We start from the raw sequence: 27,872 nt of genomic DNA on the forward strand, positions 1-27,872 counted from the left end.
TAACTGACTAGTAGTTGGTTTAGACTAGTTGGGGAAAATGCAGCCTGTGAGCTGTATGTAGTCCCAGGATCCCTTTTCTGGACCCTGAAGCCCCCACCAGCCCCCACCCAATTTTTTTAAAAAGAAAATGGTATCATTTTCAATCTATTTTTGCTTGGAAGCACACACAAAGACCTTCAAATGCATTAAAATACACAAAAATACCCCCACAAGCACCCTCGAAACCCATATGCTCTGTTAACATCTTCAGTCTCTCTCAAAATAGTGAAAAAAGCCAATTCCCATTGCTATTTTGAGAGGAACCGAAGAGGGATAGCAGGTGATGGCCCATGGTAGGGCCTGGTGGGTATTGTCTCAATACTACAGTCTCCCACCCTTGCATTAGAGGCTTTATGTTGGGTTATGAATTGTGTGCTCCTCCCTTGCCTAGGGCTGCTGGGAGTTGCAGTTAAAGTACATCTGTACCAAATTAGTAATGAAGAGCTACAGAATAACTGGATTGTTTGATGTAGTGCTTGCTAGTAAATGAAACCTGTTGCTGAACTTAACTAAAGATAATCAATGACAGGAACTGACAAATCAGGCAGGTATGACTCTTGCATTAATATATATATATGGCCCAAAGAAAACTCCCTTTTCTACCCAACCCTCCTTTCAAATGAGCAAGTCTGCAGCTCATACATATACTATTTAAGTGGGCTGGGGAAGGTTGGGACAGTGGTTTCCAAGTGGTGTCTAGACACAGGGATGTAATTTTTTTTTTACCAATTTTGTCCCTGAAGGGAGCAACCAGTAATTTTAGCAATTGTCTTGCCACTGTGACAGTCTTGAAACGCTGTGCAGTTTTCAGTCTATTTCACAGTTTGGGCTTCATTCAGTACAAAATTCATAACTACATTCTTGCATTTCCTGCACAGGTAAACAGGATTTTTGGCACAGAAATATTATTTTATGTGCAGAAAATGCTGCCTCCTGTCCAGAAAATGCTGATTTCTGTGCAAAAAAGTGCAAATTCAGGGGGCAGGGGGAGAGTTCCAAACTGCAAAGATTCTCATTACTCCGGGGTTCTCTTTATCACAGTTACCAAGAAACACAGTTCTCAGTCTTTTATTTTTTAAAAAAATATTACTGAATATTCCTTCTATCCCTACTTAAGGATGTCATTTCCCAGCTGCTGAACTTTCCAGGCACTGAGCTCAGGTGAAAGGAATAGCATGCATGTAATTCCTTTTCACATATAAAGTTTATATGTGTTATTCCATTTCTTTTCCAAGATGCAACAGTACAACCTGCTGTCCAATACTAGAGGAAAAAGGCCTTCTCCCCCACTTACTTCTGCACCCCTCCATGTAACAAGAGCCTGCTCCAGTAGCTCTATCCCTCACTCTCCTAAGATCTTTAGGATGCATGGGCAGAGAAGAGACTGTAAGAATCATGATTCTGGCTTCACCATCATTCTTGAAGAAGTAAAAAACACTTTAGGATAATGGAGAATAAGAAAACTGGACTTTCTTATCTTTCAACACATTATAAAAAATAGCCTGCTGAGATGAAGCAATAACAAAAAACTGAATTGTGAGTTGTGTAGAAGTGAATGGAAATGTCTGGGGAAAAACACATCCTTTATAATTGGAGAGACATGAGCCCCACCTACTGGTCATCATTAAAAGTTTAGGGCTTTAAAAAGTACTAATTGCTCATTATTTGGTACAATCTACAAAATATGACTTGTGAGTCATACTTTGGACATATCATTCAAAGACAGGACTCCCTAGAAAAGATAATAATTCTTGGTAAAGTAGAAGGCAGTAGAAAAAGAGGAAGGCCACCTTCCAGACCGAATTAAGGAAGCCACAGCCTTGAGTCTGCAAAACCTGAGCGGGATTGTGGATAACAGAAGTCTCTTATTTACAGAGTTTCCAACAGTCAAAAGTGACTTTACAGTAGTTAACAACAGCAGCAATTTTTTAGCCAGTGTACAACACACCCTCAAGTACGTGATTGCTCATAATTGACCAGAAGAGGGACAGACTGGCTGCAAGTCAATTGGCTATTGCCATACTTGTAACCTATAAAAACATCTGGTTGAATGTCCATTTTTCCACTAGAGTTACTATATAAAGCCAACTATTTTACTATGTTCAAACCATTAAAAACTCTCCCCCCACCTTGACATACTAAGGATGTAAATATTTGAGTATTTTGTTCTGGCATGGGAGAAAATGGTAGTTTTCACCTAGTATTTGGATATTCCAACGTATTTCAGGAAATGATACTTTGCAGAAATACATGTAGGAGGTTTTTTGCACAACAATCTTGTTTTTGTATTAAAACTTTTTTTTGTGTGTGTGCAAAACAACCTCCCATTCCCAAATAGGCACACTGTTGTGTGTGTATATTGCAGAGGTTTTGTTGTTGTTTTTTTCCAGCAAAATTCACACCCCTGCATTATTTTTCCTGACTAGGTTTTCCCAAGCAACAAGAAACCCATTTTTCAGTGAGGAAGTGGATAAAGGTGAATATTCCTTCCCTTTGTACACTCTCTCAATATAATCTGAGAACTTTTAATAAGAAAATAAAAATATAGCATGGCCATGTTGTCTGTGTAGTGGCCCCTATTTTACAGGAAATTCTACCAACCAGCAAGGCACCACAAAGGGTTTATCAGGGATGGGTGAGGTTTATTTCCAATACCACAAACTGGATGTTATCATGCTACTGAAAAGCAGCTGTGTGGATTTGACCTAGTCCCACATCAGGGTTGGGGAATATCTGGTCCTTTAAATGTTGTGGACTTCAGTTCCCATAATCCCTTACCAGTGACTGTGCTGGCTGAGACTAAATGGGAGTTGAAGTCCAACACATCTGGAAGGCTAAAAGTGCCCAAACTCTGCCTTGCCTGGTCTCTGTATATTTGTTTCTAAAGATTCTATCATTACGAGACACAGAGAAAAACAAACACAGAGAGGGAATTGTATCAATTTTCTCAGTGAAAATTAGTGTGAAAGGACCAGCAAACTCAACATCTGCTTCAAAGACCCTAACAACCAAGCAGCCTGGACCTAGGGTGGATTCAGATTGTATAATGAATTCAGTTTGACACCAATTTAAGTGCTATAGCTCCAGCCAACTGAATCCTGCAAGCTGTAGTTTTATAAAGTCTTTAGCCTTCCATATCAAAGAATGCTGGTGTCTCACAAAACTACAAATCCCAGGATTCTCTAGGATGGAGCCATGGAAGTTTGTGGTGTTAAAATGTATTATTTCTACAGTGAAGATGCACCCCTAAAGAATAATACCATCATCCCCTGAAGAATGCTGGAAACAGTTTTCTAAACTGCCACTTAGTGCAACTCAGTTTCATCTTTAGCAACTGAAGAACGTGGAAGCCAAAACAAAAAGGACCTTGAACACGCACTGGTAATCTCTCATTTAGATTTCTGTAATGCGCTCTACTTAGGACTACCCTTGTACCAAGTTTGGAAGCTTCAACCGATTCAAAATGCAGCAGCCATATTGGTCACCAGTACACCTAGGTTTGACCACATAACACCAGACTTAAAATCTCTCCACTAGCTACCAATCAGCTTCCAGGCACAATACAAGGTGTTGGTTATTACCTTTAAAGCCCTACATGGCTCGGGCCCGAGTTATGTACAGGAACGCCTCTCTACATCATCCGCCCTGCACTCAGAACATCGGGGAAGAATTTGTTGGCATATTGTAACACTTGATTAACCACAACTTCACATAGAGCATTTACTGCCGCAACCCGTAAATTGTGGAATAGTCTACTGGAAGAGATATATCTTATTACCATCTTAGACACCTTTAAGAAGGCACTTAAAATGGATCTCTTCTGGCAGACTTATCCACCGGATTTTTTATAGAGACAATGGATAAGGCTCCACCCTGACTATGATGGTATAATGATTGGATGATTGGATATTTTAAGGAACTTAATAGGGATATATAATTCAGTATAAGTATTTTATATATGTTTGCCTTGTATGTATTACTTTACTTATGTAATCCCGCTTTGATCCTTGGGAAAGGCGGGATATATAAATAAAATTATTATTATTATTATTATTATTATTATTATTATTATTATTTTGCTCATTTTATACATATATTAGTTTTGTCTGTTAGTCAAATATACAGTTCAATGCAACCAGACTTGTTGAAAACCCAGCTTTGGTGTTTGTACTATGTTGTTGCTGTTGTGTGCGTGCCTTCAAGTCGTTTCCAATTTAGGGCAAGCCTAAGGTGAACTTATCATAGGGTTTTCTTGGTTAGTTTCTTCAGAGGGGATTTGCCATTGCCATTCTCAAAGGTTGAAAGAGTGTGACTTGTTCAAGGTCACCCAGTGGGTTTCCAAGGCCAAGCCAGGATTCAAACCCTGGTCTAGTTCAAACCATTACACTGAGTTATATACTGTACAAATAAACATGGATAAGAAACAAAACTTTAATAAGCCACTAGAAAACAGAAAATTTTTAAAGATACAAGAGAAACCGTTTCAGCTCATCTGGTAACAGAAGTTCATTTGCTCTTTGTTGTCTTTTGGATCCCAAGTATCTCCATATACACAGGCGGCATAACTGCATCAAGGAAAAGGGCCCTGAAAAAGGGAGAGGGGATGTCAAAGAAACAAGCAAGATATTATTGACTTAATATTGGGTTTCCATAATCAGTTTGATCTGCATAACAAGGCCAGCTTTTATTCTTATAACCCTGAGTAGCTACATGGCTACAAAACAATTTTAAATGCTCAGGTCTCCCAAGATATTTCATAGAATCATAGAGTTGGAAGAGACCGCAAGGGCCATCCAGTCCAACCCCCTGCCATGCAGGAAATCCAAATCAAAGCATCCCTAACAGAGGTCCTCCACGCTTAGAATGGCTTTTCCTTAACCATCCCGACCTAAAAATGAAAAGGTCAAAATCAAATCATCATGTTACAAAAACAGGAGGCTACAAGAAAAACAATGCAATTAAGTGAGTTATAAAAAAAGATTACTAAATGGAAATCTACCCTGAAAGAATAACAAAGATGCAATTGTCTTGATGTTTTGCCACCAAAATATTCTTCATTTCTTTGTATTGAACACAGCACTTCCTCCTTTTTGATGTAAAGCAGAAGTTGAGCTAGTAAATGGCCATTTAACCCGTTATCAACAGTAAGGGAGATACTATTCAACACATCTCAGCCATGGATAGATACAACAGTGGATAGATCAAGGACACTATCATCACAATGGAAACTGGATAAAATCTGAAGTAAACAAGTTACATGCTAAAACCCAATATGAACAAAGAAAATTAACATCCCAACCTCAAATATGACATAAGATTTGAATGTGAGCAGAGTGTATGTTTTGGGTCATCCTAAATACTTCTTTTTTTCAACATTATAGTTTTTAAAAAACATTCTAGGTATTCAGACTGCTTAGTATATAGGGACTTTACCACATGATGATAGACAGTGAGATTTTAACAGCATAAAAGCATCTTGGATCAGTAATTATCACACAATATTGTGTCCATCCTACTGTTGCCCTGCATTCCATTTAGTACTGTAGTGCACCTTTTCATTAACAGGCCAAACCTGTCAATTCCTTTTCATGTCACTTCTGTAGTGCAGCTGCACAGGTGAAAAGGTCTCTTCACTTCAGCTTTTGCATTACAACAATTACGTGGCAGGCCAGAGCCTGATTTTCCTCCTCTGTCCCCCTCCCACTCACTATTGCAAAGCAATGTTGTGCCTCCGTGCCTGCTGGATTTTTAATTTTATTTTTATATTTGCTGTATCTGCATAACGCTAAAATGAATATAATTTTAATCATTTTTACGAGTTATGCAAACACAGCAAAATTAAAAATAAATAAACCAAGAAACACAGTGTTAGTGTGCTTTGGAATAGCAAGTGGGAAAGGGAGAGGAGAACTGGGCCCCCTCATGGCACTACTGGTTGTAATACTGGAATTGCAGCAAAAAGGCTTATCACACCTGGGAGGGTTTCAAGGCAGTGCAGTCATGCAAAAGAAGAGAGTTGTGATAAGAAACATTTTCAAAGTGGTATGTTCCTATTTCCTTTCATAAATCAAATGCTGCAAGACATGACGCTGGTGTGATAATGTCCATTATCTCAGTAATTATATCTGCAATTGCACATAATCCAATATCCTATTCTGACAGATCCTGATTTCCAAAAAGGAAGATAACCCATTGCTGGGTAAATGTAAATTAACCATAGTTGCTGTTTATTTGTATGAGTTGACTTTATTGGACAGCATGAGAGTGTCAAAACAGGAAATCAGAACTCCCATTGCAAAGTACAGCATGTCATTTTATTACTACACTGAGTGTGGTCATTCAGCATCACCACTGAACTCTAATTTAGCAGTTATATTGTTTTTCAGCAACTGTGAGATGAATTTAGAAAATTGTACAAAGCCTGATAATCAAAGATGGCTAATGGAACTTTAAAAATTCTTTTGCTGGTGAAACTTGTGCTGGCTTTCAAAGTATTTTTCAAGAATTTAATGCAATATACAGATAGCAAGTGGTAAATTATACACAGTGATTTATTTATGCCTTGGAGAGTATTTGATACCTCATGCACAATCCTGACTAAAATAATCTACGATTAAGCATATCAAGCCTACACAGGTACACCTTAGTTAACAAAATAGGTGTGTTCCTGGGCATTACTTCTTTAACAGAAAATGTGGCACCTGAAATAGAAATAATCTGGAAATAATAAAGTTACTATAGTCCCCCCAAAAAAGAACAATTTTACATGTTACAGCAAATTCTTTATTCAAAACTAATAATATGCATGCACGAAATGAAAAACACAGGTCAAGGAAGGATTGCACAAGTAAACAAAAGCACTTTATCTTCTAGTGACTGCTTGTAAACTTCTTTCAAAATCCATCCAGGGATGATTTTTTTCTTTCATGAGCCTTTGCTAATCTGATTTCCATTTTTGGTGGTCAAATATATGTATGCTTATCTGTCTTTGTCTCCCTGTTCATGCATGTTCAGTAAGGGATTCTGCCCAAAGCTGTAGTTATTACTTTCCTTGCTGTCATCAGATATGCAGCTATGGTGAAATCAGCTGGAGCAAAATCCCATTTTTCCCAGATCAAGTTTATTGCATTGTCTACTGCAGAAAGTACTGCCAAAGCCCAGTGCTGAAAGTCTCTGCCTCTCCAGCTCTCCCTCACCATCCTCCCAGTGCTGATGCTGCTAAAAAAAAACTAGAGCTAGACATACATCAGGGAGGAACGTGGACTGGGCAGGCACAAAAAGACTTTGCCAAGAGGAGTTTCTTTGTAAGAGGCATTGTTAACTTAGATACACATGTATAACAAATCTTCAAATTGTTTCATATGTGACTCATTCGCTAAGTTTGTTTTAATTAAAAAACAAACAAACGTCACTATCCCCATTTACACTGTATACAGTGAGTACACAATGCATGGAAATCATGCAAGTCTGTTTTGATGGGCATACAATGTATTTGCTGAGCATAAGTGTATGCCAGGTGGAATCCTGCTACCATGAACAATTTTGCAACAGGTATCTTTTAGTAAGACATTCATATATGTTCTCCAGATATGAGGGTATGTACTTAGTGGAGGTATATGAAGATTTTCTTCTGCCTAGCATTTACCTATTGTAACATTTCAGTGTCATGTTACAAACCAGGCATGGATTATAATTATATTACCAATCAAGGCTTGGCTCTTAGAAAAAAACACCTTGTTCCATTTTCTTTTCAGATCCAGATCCCAGAGATGTAGGTGGATGTGTATCAATCTCCACGTATACTCCCATTGTTTAACGTAACATCAAAAACAAACTTGCAACATCAGCGGTCCTAACTAAATGGTGAGATTTGCAGGGGATTTTCTTTGAGCACATAATGGCAAACATTATCACTGCCAGAGTTAACAAGAGTCTTTTCAAAAGCTGCTTCAACTTCTTACATACTTTGATTTTGAACAAGACAAAGATTAATGGGCACCTTCTCTCTGCAGAAATATCTGTGCAAGTGGGCTGCTTGGTGAAACCAGCTCTGTTGGTTTTTTGCCCTCAGCATTCCTGGCCCTTGTGTTTGCTCCAAAGTCAAGAAGCAAATGCACCATATCAGCATTGGAAGTTTGAGCAGCCATATGGAGAGGGGACTCTAGACCTTTCCCAGTGTTTGCACTTGCTCCTGCAACAAAGAATTCAAAATAATTACAAATAAATAATTGCTAGAAAGTTCCCCAAAGATCATTTAAGGACCACAATCTTCTAAATATGTTTAGATTACAACTGAAAGTGGATGCCAGTCTCCTTTTGTACTGAGCATTATAACCAAAATATCATGGGTGCAGAAAGTAGCAAAGACCCATCAGTATCTTGACACAGTATAGTTCCCAGATATCTTAGTAAAAAAAAAAAAAATACTGTTAAATGCCCTTTTGACTACACAAGGATCCAGGTTCAAAAGAATGAGTTTCCTAGTACAGGATAAGTCTCCCTTATCCAGAATTCTGAAATATTCTGGAAACCAAAACTTTGTTCATGGGTGGCTGAGACAGTGAGACTTTGCTTTCTGGTGGTTCAATATACACCAACTTTGTTTCATGAACAAAATTACTTAAAATCTTGCTTAAAATTACCTTCAGCCTTTGTGTATAAAGTGTATATGATACATAAATGAATTCTGTGTTTAGACTTGGGTGCCATCTCCAAGAGATCTCATTATTTATGTATATGCAAATACAGATATTCCAAAATCCCCCAAAAATTCAAAATCCAAAACACTTCTGAACCATTTCGGATAATAAAGACTCAACCTGTAGTATATAGGATATAACTTGTTAAAGAATTACCTGACTCAAGTAATTTTTTGGCACAGTCCACTTGCTGGTTCTCACAAGCAATATAAAGTGGAGTACCAAGGTGTTTTATGTTGTGATCAATATTGACTCCATGAGATACAAGGGCCTCTACACATTTAGTGTGACCTGTTAAAGGATTACATAGTTAAAATTCAAATTATTTGCACTGGATAATTAAACACTGTAGCCCAGAATCACAGCAGTTGAAAATTTGTAGACTCACAATCTTTTCAAATTAGTCCAGTATTTCCTAGCCTTCCCTACACAACTGGGACCATTCTCTTAAAAAGCCGGGAGGTTGCATGGAGATATACCACTAAAATATGGTTTGGTGTTATGAAAAACAAGTCTAGTGTTTCTCCACATGATTGCTCTCTCCTCCTTCTTTGCAGCATCCTTATAAGAATAATTAAGTGACAGTTGTAAAGTATTGTAGTGATGCTTAGTTATTGGGGAAAGAAATTAATTGCAAGTGTCTATTTATTACTAGTTACTCCCCAGCAATGCTTCCACATGTTATCCAAACAATAAATTCTGGTTAATTTAAATTTAATAAGGTACCTTCATGAACTAAGGTTTGAAGTTGGTTTGCTTCTAGAAACTACTGTTAAAATTAAAGACAGTTTGTATAGTTTCAGATGGCACGCAAGCTACATATATCAAAAATGGAAGAAACCCATTACATGAGTTATACAACCTGGGGCCCAAACAGACAGGCCAAATGAAGTGGCTTCTGGCTGGTTTGGAGGCATGCTGTTTAAATGACGCATGCCTCCAAAGTGGCCAGAAGCCGCACCAGAGCAAAAAAGGAGCCAGGACAGCCTGATTCCTGGCGGTGTTGGTCAGCCCCTGCGTCAACAGCCTGCCTTGGGAGCAGGTCGTGCAGACAGTGGGCTTCTGGCTGGAGGAGATTCAGGTTGCACTTTCATGCCCATCTGTTCCACGGCAAATACTCTGAACCTGATACAGCTTAAAAGGAGAATGGGTGGGACAAAGCTCCTAAGAATGACTTGCCTTGCAAGGCCCAGGAGCAAAATAAATATGCCTCTCACCCAACCAGAGTGAAACCTACATCCAGGTCACTTTGGCCAGGTACACCAGCCATTAAGTTCAAACCTAGGTTTAAACTCATGAGCTGACAGTTTCTGCTTTTCCCAGGGGTCACATGAAGTTGTGCAGGCTGCTGGGAAGGGGTCTCTGCCATGATGGACATCCCCAATGCTTGCTTTGCCCAACCTAACCATCTTTCTTGTTTCAGCAGCATGCTGCATGTTATCATGTAACTGACATCTCTTGACAGGCTTACCTCTCTTAGCAGCTTCATGGATAGGTGATGCCAGGTCACATACTGGATGTGGGCTGGCTCCATGTTCCAGTAGCAGATTTACACAATCTGTACTGCCACTGACACAAGCATTGAACAAAGGTGTGTTCCAGTCAACAGTAGCTGCATTTACCTTAAAGAAGGAATGTTGTTTTAAAAAAACAAATGAACAAACAATGGACTTAAGACTGGGATATAGTCATGCAACATGTTTATTAGGCACCACAGCTTAGTACCATAAACATTGCAGAGCTTTGGCAAATGAAAAATAATCAAGAAAAAACAACTATAACAAGTTTTAAATTTAAAGCAAGCCAGAACTTTTGTCCCCTCTTCCATGTTAAGATTCAGCCCCAAGAACATAATTAACAGAGTGAGCATTATCAGCGTGTGTTTTGCTTATGGCAAAATCATCACGCCCCGTTCCCTTAAATCTAGTATCAGAGGGAATTATTTCATCAGGTAACTCTTTTATTTGAAATTAACTGTTCCTACTAATTAGCTACAATACCACAGATAGAATACGAAATTCCACAGTATTAATTCTAATTCAGGTTTTAAGATTGGGCAGATTGGGCATCAAGCAAGATCCTCTGACACACACACACACCATCAGGAAATGGCAAAATGGAATGAGATGGAAGTTTTGGATTGACTCACTTTTATGAGCTATAAACGGGCTCTGAATAAAGTTCCTTCTTTTTTCCACATGTACCAAAACCTAAGTTAAATTTCATTACTTACATGGGCCCCATGTTTCAACAAAATGCTGGCACAAGCAGAATATCCACCTAGGCAAGCTTCATGGAGAGGAGACACACAATCTGCAGTCATGAGATTCACACTGGTTCCCTGGCATAATAGAGGAAGTAGTAATTAGGGGCTCATACCGATAGTTCTTTGAAAACCTGGAATATTTTATGTTGTCAGATCAACACATCCATCACTGACTGGTATTAGGCAACCTCATTGCTCTAGTGAACGGTAATTTTGACAGCTGTTTACTTTTTGGTTCACTTAAAGGTCATTCTAGAACTAAAACTGCTGATGTTAACATATTATTTTTTTTGCAATGTTATCTCTACAGGATGCACCTGTTTGTTGATAACATTGTGCCTTAGGAACTGCAGGAACCAGATGCTATGCAAGTGTAGTGAAAAGATTTTTTTAATGGATTGTCTCTAACTATATTTGTTCTTTTTGGTAAGCTTTTTATAAGAAAAGAGACAACGAGAAAGCAATCCTGAGGACATTTATTAGGGAACAAACCCACAGAACGTAATGAGATTTACTTCTGTGCAAACATGCCTACGATTGCTCTGTATTGTATATTTACATATGTAAAGAAATAGAAGAGAAGAAAGGGCTTCGGACTGATAGAACTGGACATATTTACACGTTTTCTAAAAAGGTCAGTGGAACAGCAGAAAGGCTTTTTGACTGGGGAAATGGAAAGCCTTTCATCTTTATGTATTCTGTGCACTTTTAAAGGCTTGAAATACTACAAGTGTCATTAGAAAAACCGTATGCGAGCTATTTTGAGACAAAACGTGGAAACCATTTGTTAATGTTTGTTTATGCAAATGTGGAAATTCCATTGTGGCTCATCCAAGACAATCATTGATGTAAATGGGTATCCAATCTTCTTTCTAAAACCAATAAAGTGGTTAAGAATTATCCTAGGTAGGAATATGGCATTGCTCCACAATGTTAACTGCTGTTATATTTATTTAAAAAACAAGGAGAGAAAAGAATGTTTTCTTAAAGACATCTTCAAAGACATCAAGCTTAACTTTTAACAGTTAAGATGACTGGACTTTTTAACACCAGCAATGGGACAATATCTTCCCTTTTATCTGAGGACAACAGTCTAGTTTAGGGGGTGGAAGCAGGCTGCCTGGAACACATACCTTTGTACTCCAACAAAGAAGAAAAGCCTCTCTGTTCCCATTACCACCTTCACCCCACCCAACATATGCTACTAGCTTCAATCTGCCTAATGGTAACACTGGCTCTGAAAGGGGAGAGGCATACAAACTCCATTCTAGAGAGAGCAGGAAGGCTATTTCATGTTCCAAGGCAGATTTTTTAATAAAATCCCAACGTGTTGTTTTTAAAAAGTTCCCTTGTAAGACTATCTTTCTTTGGAGATGCTGTGTTATATCTCTTCTCAAGGTCAAAGCACACGTCAGCCCTTGCTACCTTACCTGCACAAAATAGAGTGTGCTTTCAAGAGAAGGCTTAATGAGCAAGGCAAACTGAATGTTTATCTCCCTAATAGCACAATACCTGATTGATGAGTTTCTTCAGAGCAAGCAGTCGCCCATGTAGGGAGGCATCATGTATAGGAGACCACTCGGAAACAAAATCTGCCCAGAGATGGAAAAAAAGAAGGTTTGGAAAGAAGAATGTAATTCAATCAGGTTATATTCATTTGCATGGTAAATCTCACTCCGGCTAATAGAATTCTTACAGGTTATGGATATCTGTGTGTTTGTTCCATTTTTATTAAGCAGACACAACACTGCTTTGTTTTCTAGTCTGCCAGCCTTATCACTCAGGCCTATGTCATTCAGGAAAAGGCCAAAATATCCCAGGTAAAGAAAGAGATAAAAGTTTCAAAGTTAGTCAAACCACTGTCTACTCACTTTTACGTGCCTTCTGCCAGCTGCCACGCTGCTCCCAACAACTAGGGACTTTATCATACATAGGGAAAATCGGAGGTTTAACGGGCATTATCCAGCAATATTTGTGCAATCACAGTGAAGATTTTCACATGCATCACGATTAAAAATGGCTTATCCCAGGAATAACCAGCAAATAACCAGCAACAATTCATTCATGGGGAAATCCCATGAATGATTTGTTGCTGGTTGTTCCCTGGTTATTCCCGGGACAAGTCATCTTTAATCATGATGGTGTGTGAAAATCTTTACCGTGATCACATGAATATCACTGGATAATACCTATTCAAACCCCTGATTTTCTCTGTGTGATAAAGTCCTAGGACACTGTTGTTAGCTGGGCTTCCCACTATACCCTCTGTATGACAATATAAGGAAAAGGCAAAAGCCAACCAGACTCCCTGAGAAGGATTAAGGGTATGGTTAATTCACACACTGAAAACTAATGAGATATGAAAGTACAGTGGGCCCCTTATATACGCAGGGGATCCATTCCGGAACCATTGCGTATGCCAAAAAACGAGAGACCTCAAGTCCTGTTTGTTTCAATGGCTGTGTGTGCCATTGTAACATCTGGGGCTTGCCGTCCACATAAGCTTAAAGCCGAGGATGGAAAGTCCGCGGATGGGGCGCGCAAGCTGTACTTAATTTTGGCGAGTTTTTATCAAAGATCTTGATGCTGCTAAATCACAACCCCCAACATTTCTCACAACTGTTCACAGTTGCTGCGACTGCTGGGAGTTACAGTACCACCAAATCTGGAGGGCCACATGATGCCCACCCCATACAGTAGCTTGATCTGAGATTCCAAGGCTGGTGATCCAGGAGGAAACCTTTGGTGTCATGAGGACAGACTCTAGTTATGTCAATAAACATCCATCACAGGTAGGGTTGCCATAATTGTCCACTAAAACCCAGGACAAAATGTAGGACAAAATCTAGACCAAACGGAGGCCCGTTACAGACGGGCTCTTCCGGCGCCCCCGTCACGTGCTAGGGGTTGGCCAAGGACCTAGCGTCCACACCGGCCTCACCCCTAGCACGTGACGAGGGCATAAAGATGGCGGCGCCCTATACACACGGGCGCCGCCATCTTTACGTGCTGGATGCATAGCATCCGCACGTCGCGCACCGGATGTGACACTGCAAGTGCACGAGTAGCGCCTCGTGGCGTCTCATCCGGGCCGGAAGAAGAAACACCATTTCGGCGCTTCTTCCTTGCTGCGTCTGGGAACTGCGCAATTTGAATGCTGCGGTTCCCGGACGCAGCAACCAGCAGTGGCGCGAGACTGCCCCTTCTGGGCAGTCTGTAACGCGCCTGTAGGACAACTGCAGGACAAAACTCACCCCAAAATGTAGGACATTTAAGAAAAATGGAGGACCTTAAATGTCCTACATTTTGGGCTGAGTTTTGTCCTGCAGTTGTCCTACAGTTTGGTCTATTTTTTCCTACATTTTGTCCCGGGTTTTAGTGGACAATTATGGCAACGCCAATCACAGGGAAACCTCAGTTTCTTCCTTCCTTCCTAGTAAATATATGGGAAGCTACAAGACGTTTTGTAGTACAGTACTTTAAAGACTAATAAGATTTATTTATTTATTTATTTATTTGATTTATATCCTGCCTTTCTCCCAAAATAAGATTCAAAGTGGCTTACCATAATTTTACAAGGATACAACTAAAACATTAATTACAAAAGTTAAATAAATTAAGTAATACTAGTATTAGTTTTAACTGAGATGTCCTCCAGCATGTTTCATCAGATATACTTGGAATACTGCATGTGGATAGGGAAGATGTAATCTTTCTCCCAGCTGTCCCCCCCCCCCCCACATTCTTTGTAATGAAATAATTTCCTGAATTCTTTATTGTTTTGTCTTTTCTCTGTCCCCCTTTTGTGTCTTTTGCTCAGAAATCGTAGCCAGCAGAGCAGTTATGTCACCAGACTGCTTTGTCAGTAGACCTCTGAAAACATTTCTGCCAGTAGAAGTCTTGTCCCTTATCCTAGCCACCTACGGTTGCCATAAATTGCAGTGTTACTCCAAGGAATTTTATCCAACAGCCTCTTCACTCAGAGCATGTTTGGACTGAAGCATGGCTTTGTCGTGACTTCTGGCCTCTTAGGACACATGCAGCATTTAAATAGCATACCTCCAAAGTGACACGAAGCAGCTTTATTTTGGCCTATCTGTTCAGGCCCTATGGTATCAGAAAAACACCAAATTCTGATGTTAGTTTGTGTAAGCGTGGCTTGTAAATATCTCCAAGGATCAACATCAACTAAGCAAACCCTTTGTCTATATTTAACTGTTGCAGAGATATCTCCTAATCCAGTGGTTCTCAAATGGTGGGGAGGGGCCTCCCCTGGGGGGGGGCACAAGAGTTGATCAAAGGGGTAGAAGACTTGGAGGCCCTAATTCATCCACCTACTCTTCTTTTCAAACTTTTTTATGTGTAAAATTTACAGATGCATTGAGTTAAATATTGCATTTACATTAAAACTATACTAATTTGAATCATGTTATTTCCTTCTAAAATGTTAAAATATGAACATATGTGAATGTGTGAATGAACATGAGCACATTAAATAAACAAAATATTTTATTCCTATACTATGTTGAGTAGGGGGGGATGAGTCCATATGTAGATGTAAAAGGGGGGGGGGGTGCCCAGGAGTAAAATATCTGAGTACACTGTCCTAATCTCAACTGCCAACCCAGAGACAGAGGTGTACATAGAAGGAAAATCAGCAATAAAACTTGCCATCATCTGTCTATTTTTATGGCTAGTGGTGCAATGAAGGCTACTGCTTTCTCTTCTCTCTTCAAAGTGGCTCTCCAGAAAAGCAGATCCATGACCACAAGCCTACAATATTGTCCTTAACTAGGCCATTGCTCCCCTTGACTTACTGGTGAAAGAGTAATGTTTTGCAATGGATCAGAGTACAGAGGACTATAGGCAGAGGCAAACTGAACATGGGACTGTAGGCAGAGTCAAACTGTTCCAAGGTTTCAATAATATTTAAACACAAATATCAAATCAGTCTAATGCCAACAAAACCAGAATGGTAGTAGTAGTAATAATAATAATAATTTACATGAACATCCCTCTCTCTTTTTTTTTTAAAGGAAAGTGAATCCTTAATGCAGACTGCACAACTTGGAAGTAGGTAAGGGCCAAAATTAAAATGGGTTAAAGTTCTTCGTGCTGCAGATAGTTTTTTAGCAGCTCACTTTCCAAGTAAAGGTATAATTAATTATTAAACTATTTTGCAAAAAACACCCCCATATTATCAAAAAGGGACATTTCAATTAATATCGGGCCCAAAACACACCGCAGAAATAATGCAGTTTGACACAGCTTTAACTGCCCTGGCTCAGTGCTAGGGAATCATGGGAATTGTTGTTTCTTGTGGTACTAAAACTCTCTGATAGAGAAGGCTAAATATCTCAGAAAACTACAATTCCCAGAAGTCCCTAGCATTGAACCAGGGCAGTTAAAGCAATGTCAGACTGCATTGTTTCTACAGTGTGCTTTGGTACTTATTAATTTGACACTTATTAATTAAGATTTTACTTATGAAATAACATTAATGTTTAAGAAATTACTTTGCTAAATGATACAAGTTTTAATACACTTTTAAGGTTTTCTTACTGTTTACAACATTTAGTTAATGGGATGTTTTGTCAGCAATCAGTTTATCGTACCCTGGAATCATATTTGAAATGGATGTTTTCATAGGGTTGATCATTACCTAGTTATCAAGGATCTAGAGCAGACACAAGTGGTTGCATAGAATATGGACACTTTATCTGTAACCTGGGAATTTTGATATGAAAAGAGGGGGAAAAGATAGTATTCATATGATTTACCAGGGTGGTTTTTTTGTGGGTTTTTTGTTTTGTTTTTTTAGAATAAGAGCGATTTAAATGCTGCAAATATCACAATAAAAGGAACTAAAATTAGAATGTGCCCACTTCTCCATCACATGGGAGCATGTGATATTTTCCTTTAAAGTGCAGATAGTGGGAAATTAAAGTAGATTACTACAAATGGCTTTTTAAACTGGGGAGTTTTTAAAATGGAAGTCCTCTGACAGTAAAGTTCCTTTTACAAGGGCTTTTTAATGCTTGCCTAGTTCTTTTTCTCCTCCTCATCCTCCATTTAGCAGCATTGGCTTTGGAAGGATGGTGAAGGATTGCTCAGGAGTAAGGCTGCGCTGTGGAGGAGGCTTGTGAACCTTACCTGACTGGGCGTTAGCAGCCAGCCACCACATATCCCACAGGAAGCTGTCCCACTGGAAAATGCTTGGCGGGCCGCATGCTTTTCCCGGGCCATATGTTGTGCGGGCCTGCCTTAATGTTTGAAGTTCTGTTTTAAAACTTTCCTCAATTCAGAGAACATCTTTGTCTTCTGTCATTACTGGCATTGGACTAAGTTGGATGAATTCAGTTTTACTAAGAGTCTGTACAGACCGGCCATTAATATGACGCACACCCTGACTCCGTCCCCAGGCCAGTGTAATGCCATGTGCTACACCACACGGCGCACAGCATCACAGTGCTCCTCTGGCGCTACATCTAGATCATGCAACGCCAAAGGAGCACCAAAAGCTTTTTGCGGCTCTTTTTTGTGCCACGCAAAGGCGAGATCGGGGCCATGGCGTGCAGTTGCCGCGGCCCCCATCTGGCACTAAAAGAGGTGACTGCATGCCCTAAATCCTGGGCAGCTCTTTTGACCTGTCTCTCACCAAATACTCGAAGACAGTAGTTCATTTTTAAAATCCTGAATTATAATCCTATGTTATCCAGGATTTTGCATCAATAGCTCAGAGGATGATAAGTATTGATGCTTCACAGGTAGCTGTACAAAGGCAGGAGAAACATTGCCATTGAGGCTGTGACAACAAGGGGGAGACACAGAATGTCAAAATAGAATATTTGTCAAAACGAAAAGCTGTCCTGCCTAAGTTGCTTCGGAGCTGGGAGTTTTCACTGGTGACAGAGATGGCTTTTTCTACCCCCTGCACTGCTGTTTCTCCCCCCAAAAGGGCCTAGGATTGTGTAACTGAGGATTACACTACTGCAAGTCACTAAGGGTTCCTTTCACACTACATTAAAGCGTTCTGATTCCACTTTAACTGTCATGGCAACATCCTATGGAAACCTAAGACACACACAGAGTTGTTATTTTTGGGGGAAGGTATTTAAAATTCTCAGCAAATCCCAGGATACTATAGGATGGAATTAAAGTGTAGTAAATGTTTCCCTTATTTAAAATGGCAAAATCAAAGTTTGCTTTTTGGAATTTATTTATATAATTTTTAATATTTTCAAGCCGTGTATAGTTGAATCTGTGGATACAGAAGACTGGCTGTATAGCACTATGTTTCTCCTATAATTTCCATGGCTGCATCCTCTGGAATAGTTTGGGGGAGCACTCTGGCTGAGAACGCTAAATGCCCTCCATAAAATGCATAAAATGTTCCAAGTTTCCATAGGATGTTCCCATGGCAATTAAAGTGGCACTACAGTGTACAGATTCGGAGAGGAGGTCTTTTTGTTTGTTTCTAATTTGATGGTACAGACTTAATATGAGTAATATACATGCATTCTAACTTAAATGGATTCATAGGCGGGATACAGACCGCCACTTTGTGATGGTCTCCCGCTGGCGCCATTTGCTCTGCGTGGGAGCTGCAGCAGCTAAACTGCACAGCTCCCGCACAGAGCAAAAAAGAAGCTCCATTTCGGAGCTTCTTTCCGCGGCGCACTGATGACGTAAGCGCCAAGGGCGCATTCGTGACGTCATTAGCGCCGCGACACGTCTGGACGCTATGCGTCCAGTACGTAAAGATGGCGGCGCCCATGTGGAAGGGGCGCCACCATCTTGTACGTATTCTATACGTACTAGGGTTAGGGGGGTGCGGAAGCACCGCCCCTTCCTAACCCTAGTACGTATAGAATACGTACTATATGGCGGTTTGTATCCCGCCATAAATTTGTATCACTCAGACCTAGGGTTGCCATAAGTCAGGACCTCCAAACGAGGACAAATGTAGGACAAATGTAGGACAAAATTTTCAAATGTAGGGCACATTTTTTAAAAATTGATTTTTTTTTAAAAAAAAATTCATATAAATGCATGTTTCTTAGGCATGATCAAAATGGAGGACATTTGGCATTATTCCTAGACAGATGGCAGAAATGTGCTTCCCTTTCTGGTCAAAAACCAGATGAGGAGGAAGAGTGGAAGAAGCAGAGGAGGAGGAAGAGGAGAAGAAGAAAAGGAGGAAGAAGAGGAGGAGGAAGAGGGGAAAAGGAGGAGGAGGAAGAAGAGGAAGTAGAGAGGAAGAAAAAGGGGAGGAAGAGGGGAAGGATGAGGTGGAGAAGAAGAGGTGGAGAAGAAGAGGAGGAGGAAGAAGAAGAAGGGGAGGAAGAGGGGAAGGATGAGGTGGAGAAGAAGAAGTGGAGAAGAAGAGGAGGAGGAAGAAGAAGAAGGGGAGGAAGAGGAGGAGGAGGAGAGGAGGAAGAAGAAGAAGAGGAGGAAGAAGAGGAGGAGGAGAGTAAGAAGAAGAGGAGGAGGAAGAAGAGGAGACAGAAGAAGAAGAGGAAGAGAAAGAAGAGGAAAGGCTCTTTCCCCTGCCTTGCAGCCTCCCTGGCCGGCGGAGGAGGTGGCAAGGCAGGAGAAAAGGGCCTCGCTGAGGCGAGACCCATTCTCCCTGCCTTGCAGCTTCCCTGGCCGGCAGAGGAGGCGGCAAGGCAGGAGAAAAGGGCCTCGCTGAGGCGAGACCCTTTCTCCTGGCCCTGCCAGGCCGCCTCCCTGGCCGGCGGAGGAGGCCAAGCAGGGAACAGGCCTCGCTGAGGCAAGGCTCCTTTCCTTGCCTGGCGTCCATCGGGGGGGGGGGGGTCCCAGGGGCGGGGCCAAACTGGGATGGGACCATGTGGCCATGCCCCAAACCGGGAAAGTCCCACCCCCAGGCGGGATATGGCAACCCTACTCAGACCTATGTTGACAATAACATCAATAAACAGCATGAAGTTTTATTAATAATAGAAAATGGAAGAGAACCACTCATTTGAGTAAGTGTTAGGGTTAGCCCATCCCCTATTCCAGAAAAATCAACACCCTCTTTCAAAATATAGTATTGCAGTTTTATAGACATTTTATATGAAATATAGATCACACGTGGAAATTGTCACTATAATCCGCCCTCTTTATCCACAGATTTTTTTTATCCATGGATTCCGTCATCCACAGCTGGAAATTTAAATAAATAAATAAATTCCAAAAAGCAAACCTTGATTTTGCTATTTTATATAAGGGATATCATTTTGTTATGCCATTGTATTCAATGGGACCTGAGCATCTACATATTTTGGTATCCATGGGGGGAGAGGGGGGCTGGAACCAAACCCCATTGGATACCAAGGGCCTACAGTATTATTTTTGTATACAGGTTGAGACTCCCTTATCCAAAATGGTTGCAACCAAAGGTGTTTTGGATTTTTTTTTAGATTTTTGGCATATTTGCATATACATAATGAGATATCGTGGAGATGGGAGCCAAATCTAAACTTGAAATTCATGCACAGCTTGATGGCAATTGTATACACAATATTTCTAATAATTTTGGGCATTAAACAAAGTTTGTGTATCTTGAGCCATCAGAAAGCAGAGACATCACTACTTCAGCCACCCATGCGGACAATTTTGAATGTTGGAATATTTCCACTTTCAGAATTCTGGATAAGGGAGACTCATGCATTCTCAGTGTACAATGGTACTTTCTTTATTCAGGCAAAAAAGAAGGTCCCTTCCAAATATCTTACAAACTAAAAAGACTATAGAATAATAGTTATTTCCACCAGTGAAATTCCCATCATCCCCAGCCTGCATGGCTATTGGATGTGAAGGCTGAGGATGATGAAAGTAGTGTTCTAACACATCTAAAGCACATTAAGTTGAGGAAAGTTGCTATAGAGTACTGTACAGAGATGAGAAGGTAAGGAAAAAGCCACCACTATTGGTGTGATCACAATCTTACTATAGTAAAATACACTATGCATTGTCAGTATACAACTATTTAATAAAAAAGACACATTCTCAATTAAGATAGCATGTTCAGTTCACAAAATCTGCTAACTATATCTTTAGTCACCTCATTTTTTAAAAATCAGATCATCTATTTGCAAAAAGTCTGTTAAAACAGATCATCTGTTTGGAAAAAGAACATTCTTTATGGCAAACACCAACTGTTGTGTGAAAAATAACTCTCTTTCCTCAAAACAACAACAATACAACTCTGAATCTGGTCATCACAGCTATGTCATCTATTTCAAGTATACAGTATTAGTGGCGTGGAAACTCCACAAAGCAATTCATGAGTCAGACGTTTCTGCTTTTCAGGTTTGTTTGTTTTTTTAACAACCTCTATAGGGATTAGTGTAATTGTGCAGCCTATTCTGTTGTATTAAAAATTTTATAACTCAATCCTTTGCATGTCCATTCAGAAGTTAAGTCTCACTGGAATGACAGTACTCAGTGAGTGGAAGGGTACGTTATCCCAGGTAAAACTACATAGATTACAGCTTTTGCACCTTTTCGTATTCCTGCTGTACAGATATGTATTCAAATTTCATTTTTATATTTCTATACTTTATCAATGTCAATCTGCACTGTAAACTACCCAGATCATATATTATCAAGGGTGTCATGCAATTTTTCTAAATAAATACATGGTGGTTAACTATCCTAGCACATCTTCCATGGTCCTTCCATTTCCACTGTGAAAAGTTTCTTCTGATGCACTGTACATAGAGCAATATTACTCACCACCCATCAATGGATTCGGTCGGTAGGCTACATGAGACTGTCTTTCTGATCCCTGTGGCATGTGAGAACTGGCATTTGCTCCTTCCTCGTCCATTGCAAGACTGCTCACTCTGAATACAGTTATTTCACTTCACTGTTTTGAGATCATGCGAGTTCAAATTCCATCTTGCCTGTTTAAAAAAGAAAAACACATCATGTTCCAATGAGTGATTTACATATTTTTTTTAAAAAAATCTATGAGCAGGTAAAAAGAAAAGTACTTAGCAAAAGACTAGGACTTAAATGCAGATCCAGGTCCAGAGCAACCCAAATACCTTGGCATTGCAGTTTAACAGAACACCTCTTTCATTGACTGAATAAAAAAGTGCAAGAAGATTGCAGACATACAGAACAAAGTGAGGGATGTGGCTGATGTCATATCCTTTCCAAAACCATGTCCAATCAGAAAGTCTGCCTTCTTGTTTTTACAAGAGAGGAACTTTTCCCTTGCCAAAATTAAAAAAACAAGACAGAAAGAGCCAGTTTAACTAGCTCAGCAAACTCTGCCTTCAGGGGATTTATAACAGAAAGAGGGGGAGGGAAAGAGAGAAAGAAAAAAGAGAGGGAGGGAAGGAGGAAGAGTTGACTGCTATCTGTTCTTCCTTTACCACAAATTTAATTTGTTTTTAAGATGTACCACTGCAGGCGTTTGAAAACAGCATGTAGAAATGGCACATTGAATTTTTTTCCACATAGGAAAGCAGTCACCGCCCAGCACAGAGCAAAAATTGAAACCACATGTTGAAAACTCTGTATTTTTCAGCTAGTCCTTTATAATCCACTTGGCAGCATTTCCCAATATAGGCGCCTTCCAGATAGACTGATTGCAAATTTCATTATGTTGCTTGGGGATAATGGGATGTGTAGCCCAACACAACAAAAAGTCACTAAGGAATTTATCACACGGAGGAAATCCTGTGCAAAAACGGGGAGGGGGGGGGTTTGCGGGTTGATTTTCACACGACATCATTGTTAAACTAACGTTAACCCGAATGGAAAGTGGAAGGAAAGTAGACGAAAGCCACTCCTTTTTACTTTTGGAAAATCCCGAAAGTCAAAAGGAGAAACTTCTGTTTACTATCTGTTCGGGTTAACACAAGTTTAATACCAACATTTGTGAAAATCAACCCGCTTTTGTGGTTTTTTTCCTACCTTTTAAATCCCATGTTTGCATGGGATTTCCCCGTGTGATAAACTCCTAGGTAGGGAAGGGCTGCCCTGTAGGATTAAAAACACAATATTGGGCAGGCTTCTTTATTATAATTTTTTGTTTTCTATTTTTAACCAGGTTCAAAATGGAGTTGAAGACCATCCTGTTCAGAGAAGCATTCCCAGACATTGCGTGATTGTCACTTGCTATCTGATGTTCTTTTTGTTGCCTGTTTTATTGAACCATTTCCTGTATTGCTATGTATTTTATTTGTATTATCCTATCATTTCTTAGATTGTATGTCATAGGCAGGTTTACTCTTTTATATTTGTTGTTTTTATGTACAGCGCTGTGCAAATCTACAGCACTATATAAATAATAATAATAATAATAATAATAATAATTTCATACCCTACTCGAGGCAATAAACAGTAATGAGTAGTGTGGTTGAGGTCCCATTAAAACCAACACACTCATTGAAATAATAATAATAATAATAATAATAATAATAATAAATGGTAGCAATAATATTCCCATTCATTCATTTCTCTTCATAGGATTGTTATTTTGTTAAATAGAAACTAGTAGAATGTGTTGGAATAAGGACTGATGCACAATAATTATTATACAGCCAGCTCTCCTTATCCATGGATTATTTATCCAAGGATTCAAGCATCCATGATGTGGAATATATAAATTCCAAAAAGCAAACCTTGATTTTCCCATTTTATATAAGAGACACCATTTCATTGTATCATTGTATTTAATGGGACTTGAGTATCCACAGATTTTGTTGCCCACAGCATGTGGTGGTATCAAACCCCAGCTGATACCAAGGGCCACTGTATTGATCTATAAGAAAATGGATATGGAAATATGGAACTGTGCAAGAATATAGAAAATAAAAATCAATTAATTAAAAAAAAAACAACTATTAAGTCCAAGATGATCCGATGTCTTAACCATAAAGGAGGACAAGGCACTATAAATGTAGGACATTTGAGCAACATTGGAGGTCATGACAAACTAACAGCTAAAAACACCCCTATGGATATAAATTCCTGCTTCTTAGCCATGCTCCAAATTGAGGACATTTTGGAATTCTTCCAAGACAGAAGTTTGAAATGTAGGACATGCCCTGGAAAAGGAGGGCACTTGGTTACCCTGATTCAGTCTATAGCAGGTTTATGAACTTTGCAGCCTTTTGAAGATATCCAGCAACTCCCCACTCAAAAGGGATGGAAACAGAAAGACCTTACTCATAACCTTGGCCCAACCATGGGAAAAGGTGAGGGAGAGCATCCCACAGACCTCTGGAAGGCTGCAGGAGATAAAGCAGGTCAGGGTTAGTTTCACTGAACTATACATATTTGTCATTCATTCTCTGAAGTGCAGACGCAAGATGCCTAGCATTAAACAAACCGCAAGACAACTTTAGAACAATTTAAGAAGGGGGGGGGGGGAACCCCAACAACCCTGAAATACAGTAAAAGAAAAGATAACAGCTGCTTCAGCACTGCAGCAATAATCCCAGTTGACACCGCTTTAACTGCCATGGCTCAATGCTATGGGGGAATTGTAGTTTTCATTTAGCCTTCTTTGTTAAAGTGCTCTTGTGCCACATCAAACCACAATTCCCAGAACTGCATAGCACTGAGCCATGGTATTTAAAGGAATGTCTGTCTGAATTATTTTTGCAGTGCAGATGCAATCTAAAACTTATTTTATCATCTAAACACAGAAGGGCCTATCTTCTGATCTTGGAAGTTAAGCAGGATCAGCCCTGGTTAGTACTTGGATGGGAGACCACCAAGGAATACCAGGTTCTGTAGAATGTAATTCAGAGGCAGGAATGGGGAAAAACTGAGTATTCCTTGCCTAAGAAAACTCTATGAAATTCAGAGGGTTACTATAAGTTGATAGGCAGCTTGAGGGCACACAGACAACCAAACACAAATACAATCCATCATGAGTATAGAAACTGCACACTTGTAAAACTACAGCAAGGGCCCAATGAGATACACATAATATTACGGCTGCAGAATTAATCCAGTTTGACACCATATTAACTGCCATTGCTCAATGCTATGGACTTCTGAGATTTGTAATTTCATGACACATTTAGCCTTCTCTTTCAGAGATCTCTGGTGCCACAACAAAGTACAAATCCGAGGATTTCCATAGGATGGCGCCACGACAATTAAAGCAGTGTCAAACTACATTAATTCCCCAATGTGGCAGCAGTTTAGACATGGAAAGTAGAAGGAAAATAGACAAAAGCCGCTCCTTTTTACTTTTGGAAAATTCCAAAAATAAAAAGGAGCAGCTTCTGTTTACTATCTGTTCAGGTAAACAGGGATTTTGTGTGTGTATCAGTGAGGGAGAGAGGATAATCTCATTCCTGAGGGTGGATTTTATTGTGGTCCAGCAAACATAAATTCAGACACTTTCTACATTCCCAGCAAAAATCCACCTTAACCACAACCTACATGCTTCCAATTAGCCAAGGAAGGCATGTACAAAGCAAACATGCACTATAAAACAGGGTGACCAGATGTCCTCCTTTTCCAGGACATGCCCTACATTCCAGCCTTCTGTCCAGGTGGAGGAATTCCAAAATGTCCTCCATTTTGAGCAAGATGAAGAAGCATGGATTTATATTTATATGAGTGTTTTTTAGCTTTGCTTCAGTCATGTCCTACAGTTTTTTTCTGGAATGCCCTACATTTTGTGGTGGCTTGTCCTCCTTTGCAGTTAAAACATCTGGTCACCTAGATTATTATAGCATAAGATTGCCTGGATACAATACTGAAATCAGAAGAAATATGTCTATAACTGATAGATTGTACGCCATTGGCAAGTTATATGCTGTTTTGATGATGCCTGTAAAGTGCCAATTTATGGTGCTATATAAATAAACATTAATAATAATAATAACCACAAGGAATTCTAAAACAGTGGAAATGAATATGTAACCTGAATATGCCTAAACTTCACATCCCAGCTGCTCACACTTCTATGGATCCTAGTTGCTATTTCCCCCAAGCAAGAATGGTTATGGGTTTGCTCTCAGCTTCATAGGTAGAACACTATATAGTAATATCAACTTCATTCCACTTTGTCAGGACTTCATCCTATGGGATCTGTAGTTTGCTGAGACACTAGAGCTTTCTGGGTGATGATTCTAAATAGCCCTCCCTAAAAACCTAGAAAGCCATGACTATTAAAGTGGATCAGTGCTATAACTCTCTCATGCAACAGGGTCCCTAGGCCTCAGTTACAGCAACTACAGTCCAAAACACACTGCAGAAATAATCCAGTTTGAGACTGGTTTCATTGCATTTAGGCTTGCCATATCCTGGTTTCAGCCGGGACAATCCCACTAGTGTTGAGGCCTCTGCCGCCGTTTGCCATGCTTTTGGTGTGGCAGTGGCGGCGGAGGAAGAAGAGAGGCCTTCTAGGCCTCTCTCCATTGGCGGGGGCCTTCGCCACCGTTTGCTTCGCTTTTGGCGTAGCGGCGGCGGCGGCGGAGGAAGGAGAGAGAGAGGCTGAGAGAGTGTGATTTGCCCAAGGGTGTTTCTTAGAAGATTTGTTCAGACAGGGTTTGCCTTTGCCTTTCCTTGAGGCTGAGAGAGTGTGACTAGCCCAGTTGGTTTTTTAATGCCCAAGGAAGGGATCGAACCCTGGTCTTCCTTCACCGCTGCCTTCTGCTGTGCTGCGCTTCCTCAGATGCATTTAGTCTCAAAGGTAGGCAAAATCTCTGTGTCTTTGAATTCTATTATTATTATTATTATTAACTGAAAGAAAGAAGTTGGCAGCATGAGCTTTCCTAAAGTCTGCTTCCTCAAATGCATGTAGTCTTAGAGGTGCAACAAGATATCTATAATATAAGCATTTATATTAATGGTTTTTTAAACAAAATATTAATGTTTTGGCTTCTAGTTGGTTGCGTCCTCCATTTTTCCTGAATGCCCTACATTTGTCCTAATTTTGTCCTACATTTGTCCTACATTTTGGCCTAATTTTTGTCCTACATTTTGTCCCGGTTTGGTGGTAACAAATTATGGCAACCCTAACTGCATTGGCTAAGTGCTAGGGAATTCTGGCACTTGTAGTTTCTTGTGGCACCAGAGGTCTCTGACAGAGAAGGCTTAATGGCTCACCAAAAACAGTTTCCATAATTTCCCTTGCACTGAGCCACGGCAGTTAAACCAGTCTCAAACTGGATTATTTCTACAGCTGCTTTGGACCTATGTCTATCTTGATTCACAGATTAAATCCATAGTAGTAGTAGAAGAAGAAGATTTTGCCTTCTGCTTTCTGTTTCCTCTTTAACTTACCTCTGTGCTCTCAACCCCTTGTAGGCAATAGCATGCTTAATATAACTGAATAAATGTTGTAACTTCCTCCTCTTTCAACACAGGGAGTTTGGTTTAACCTGCACTCCACAATGCAGGCAATGTATTTAAAATGAGAGTTTGTTGTGCCTCCAAGTCATATTTCGACCTGTCATAGGGTTTTCTTGCCAAGTTTCTTCAGAGGGGGTTTGCCACTGCCATCCTCTGAGGCTGAGAGAGTGTGACTTGCACAGTGTCACCTAGTAGGTTTTTATGCTCAAATGGGGAATCAAATCCAGATCAGTCTTAGTCCAACATTCAAACCACTACGCCACCCTGTGTCTCCCCAAAATGAGAGCAGCACAGTGTTAATTCTGTTAAAGGGCTCTGACAGCCTTTTTGTAGGAAAATCAGATCCCAATAAACAGACCACTTTATTATTTATTTATTTATTTATTTTACTGTATTTACATCACTTTTCTTCCAGGCTGGGACACAAGCCAGCTTCCACAACAACAAATTAAAAAACATTTACAAAAAGTTTAAAACCAATTTTAAAACATCACATTAAAACACTGCAAAACTGATTTAAAAAACAT

The 27,872-nt window shown here is 39.9% G+C and overlaps 1 protein-coding gene across 3 annotated transcripts; it reads right to left on the minus strand.

The window, feature by feature from the left end:
• Positions 1-4,462: 4,462 nt before the first annotated feature.
• Positions 4,463-27,503, minus strand: ASB9 (ankyrin repeat and SOCS box containing 9). 3 transcript variants are annotated; one of them, XM_089511657.1, is made up of 8 exons: positions 27,277-27,503; positions 21,748-21,917; positions 12,517-12,596; positions 10,972-11,079; positions 10,210-10,360; positions 8,895-9,029; positions 8,039-8,230; positions 4,463-4,624 (listed from the first exon to the last, which is right to left on the minus strand). In XM_089511657.1, exons 2-8 carry the CDS (start codon positions 21,839-21,841, stop codon positions 4,500-4,502), a joined length of 885 nt encoding a protein of 294 aa, XP_089367783.1. In that variant the 5' UTR covers positions 21,842-21,917; positions 27,277-27,503; the 3' UTR covers positions 4,463-4,499. The 3 variants fall into 3 exon arrangements, with proteins under 3 accessions (XP_089367783.1, XP_089367782.1, XP_089367780.1); XM_089511656.1 differs by lacking the exon at positions 27,277-27,503 and adding an exon at positions 25,913-26,698; XM_089511654.1 differs by lacking the exon at positions 27,277-27,503 and adding an exon at positions 22,062-22,698.
• Between the last annotated feature and the right edge of the window lie 369 nt (positions 27,504-27,872).

The sequence above is a fragment of the Sceloporus occidentalis genome, unplaced genomic scaffold (genome assembly GCF_023333645.1).
Source record: "Sceloporus occidentalis isolate IW3139 unplaced genomic scaffold, rSceOcc1.0.p SCAF_2, whole genome shotgun sequence".
Lineage (NCBI taxonomy): Eukaryota > Metazoa > Chordata > Lepidosauria > Squamata > Phrynosomatidae > Sceloporus > Sceloporus occidentalis.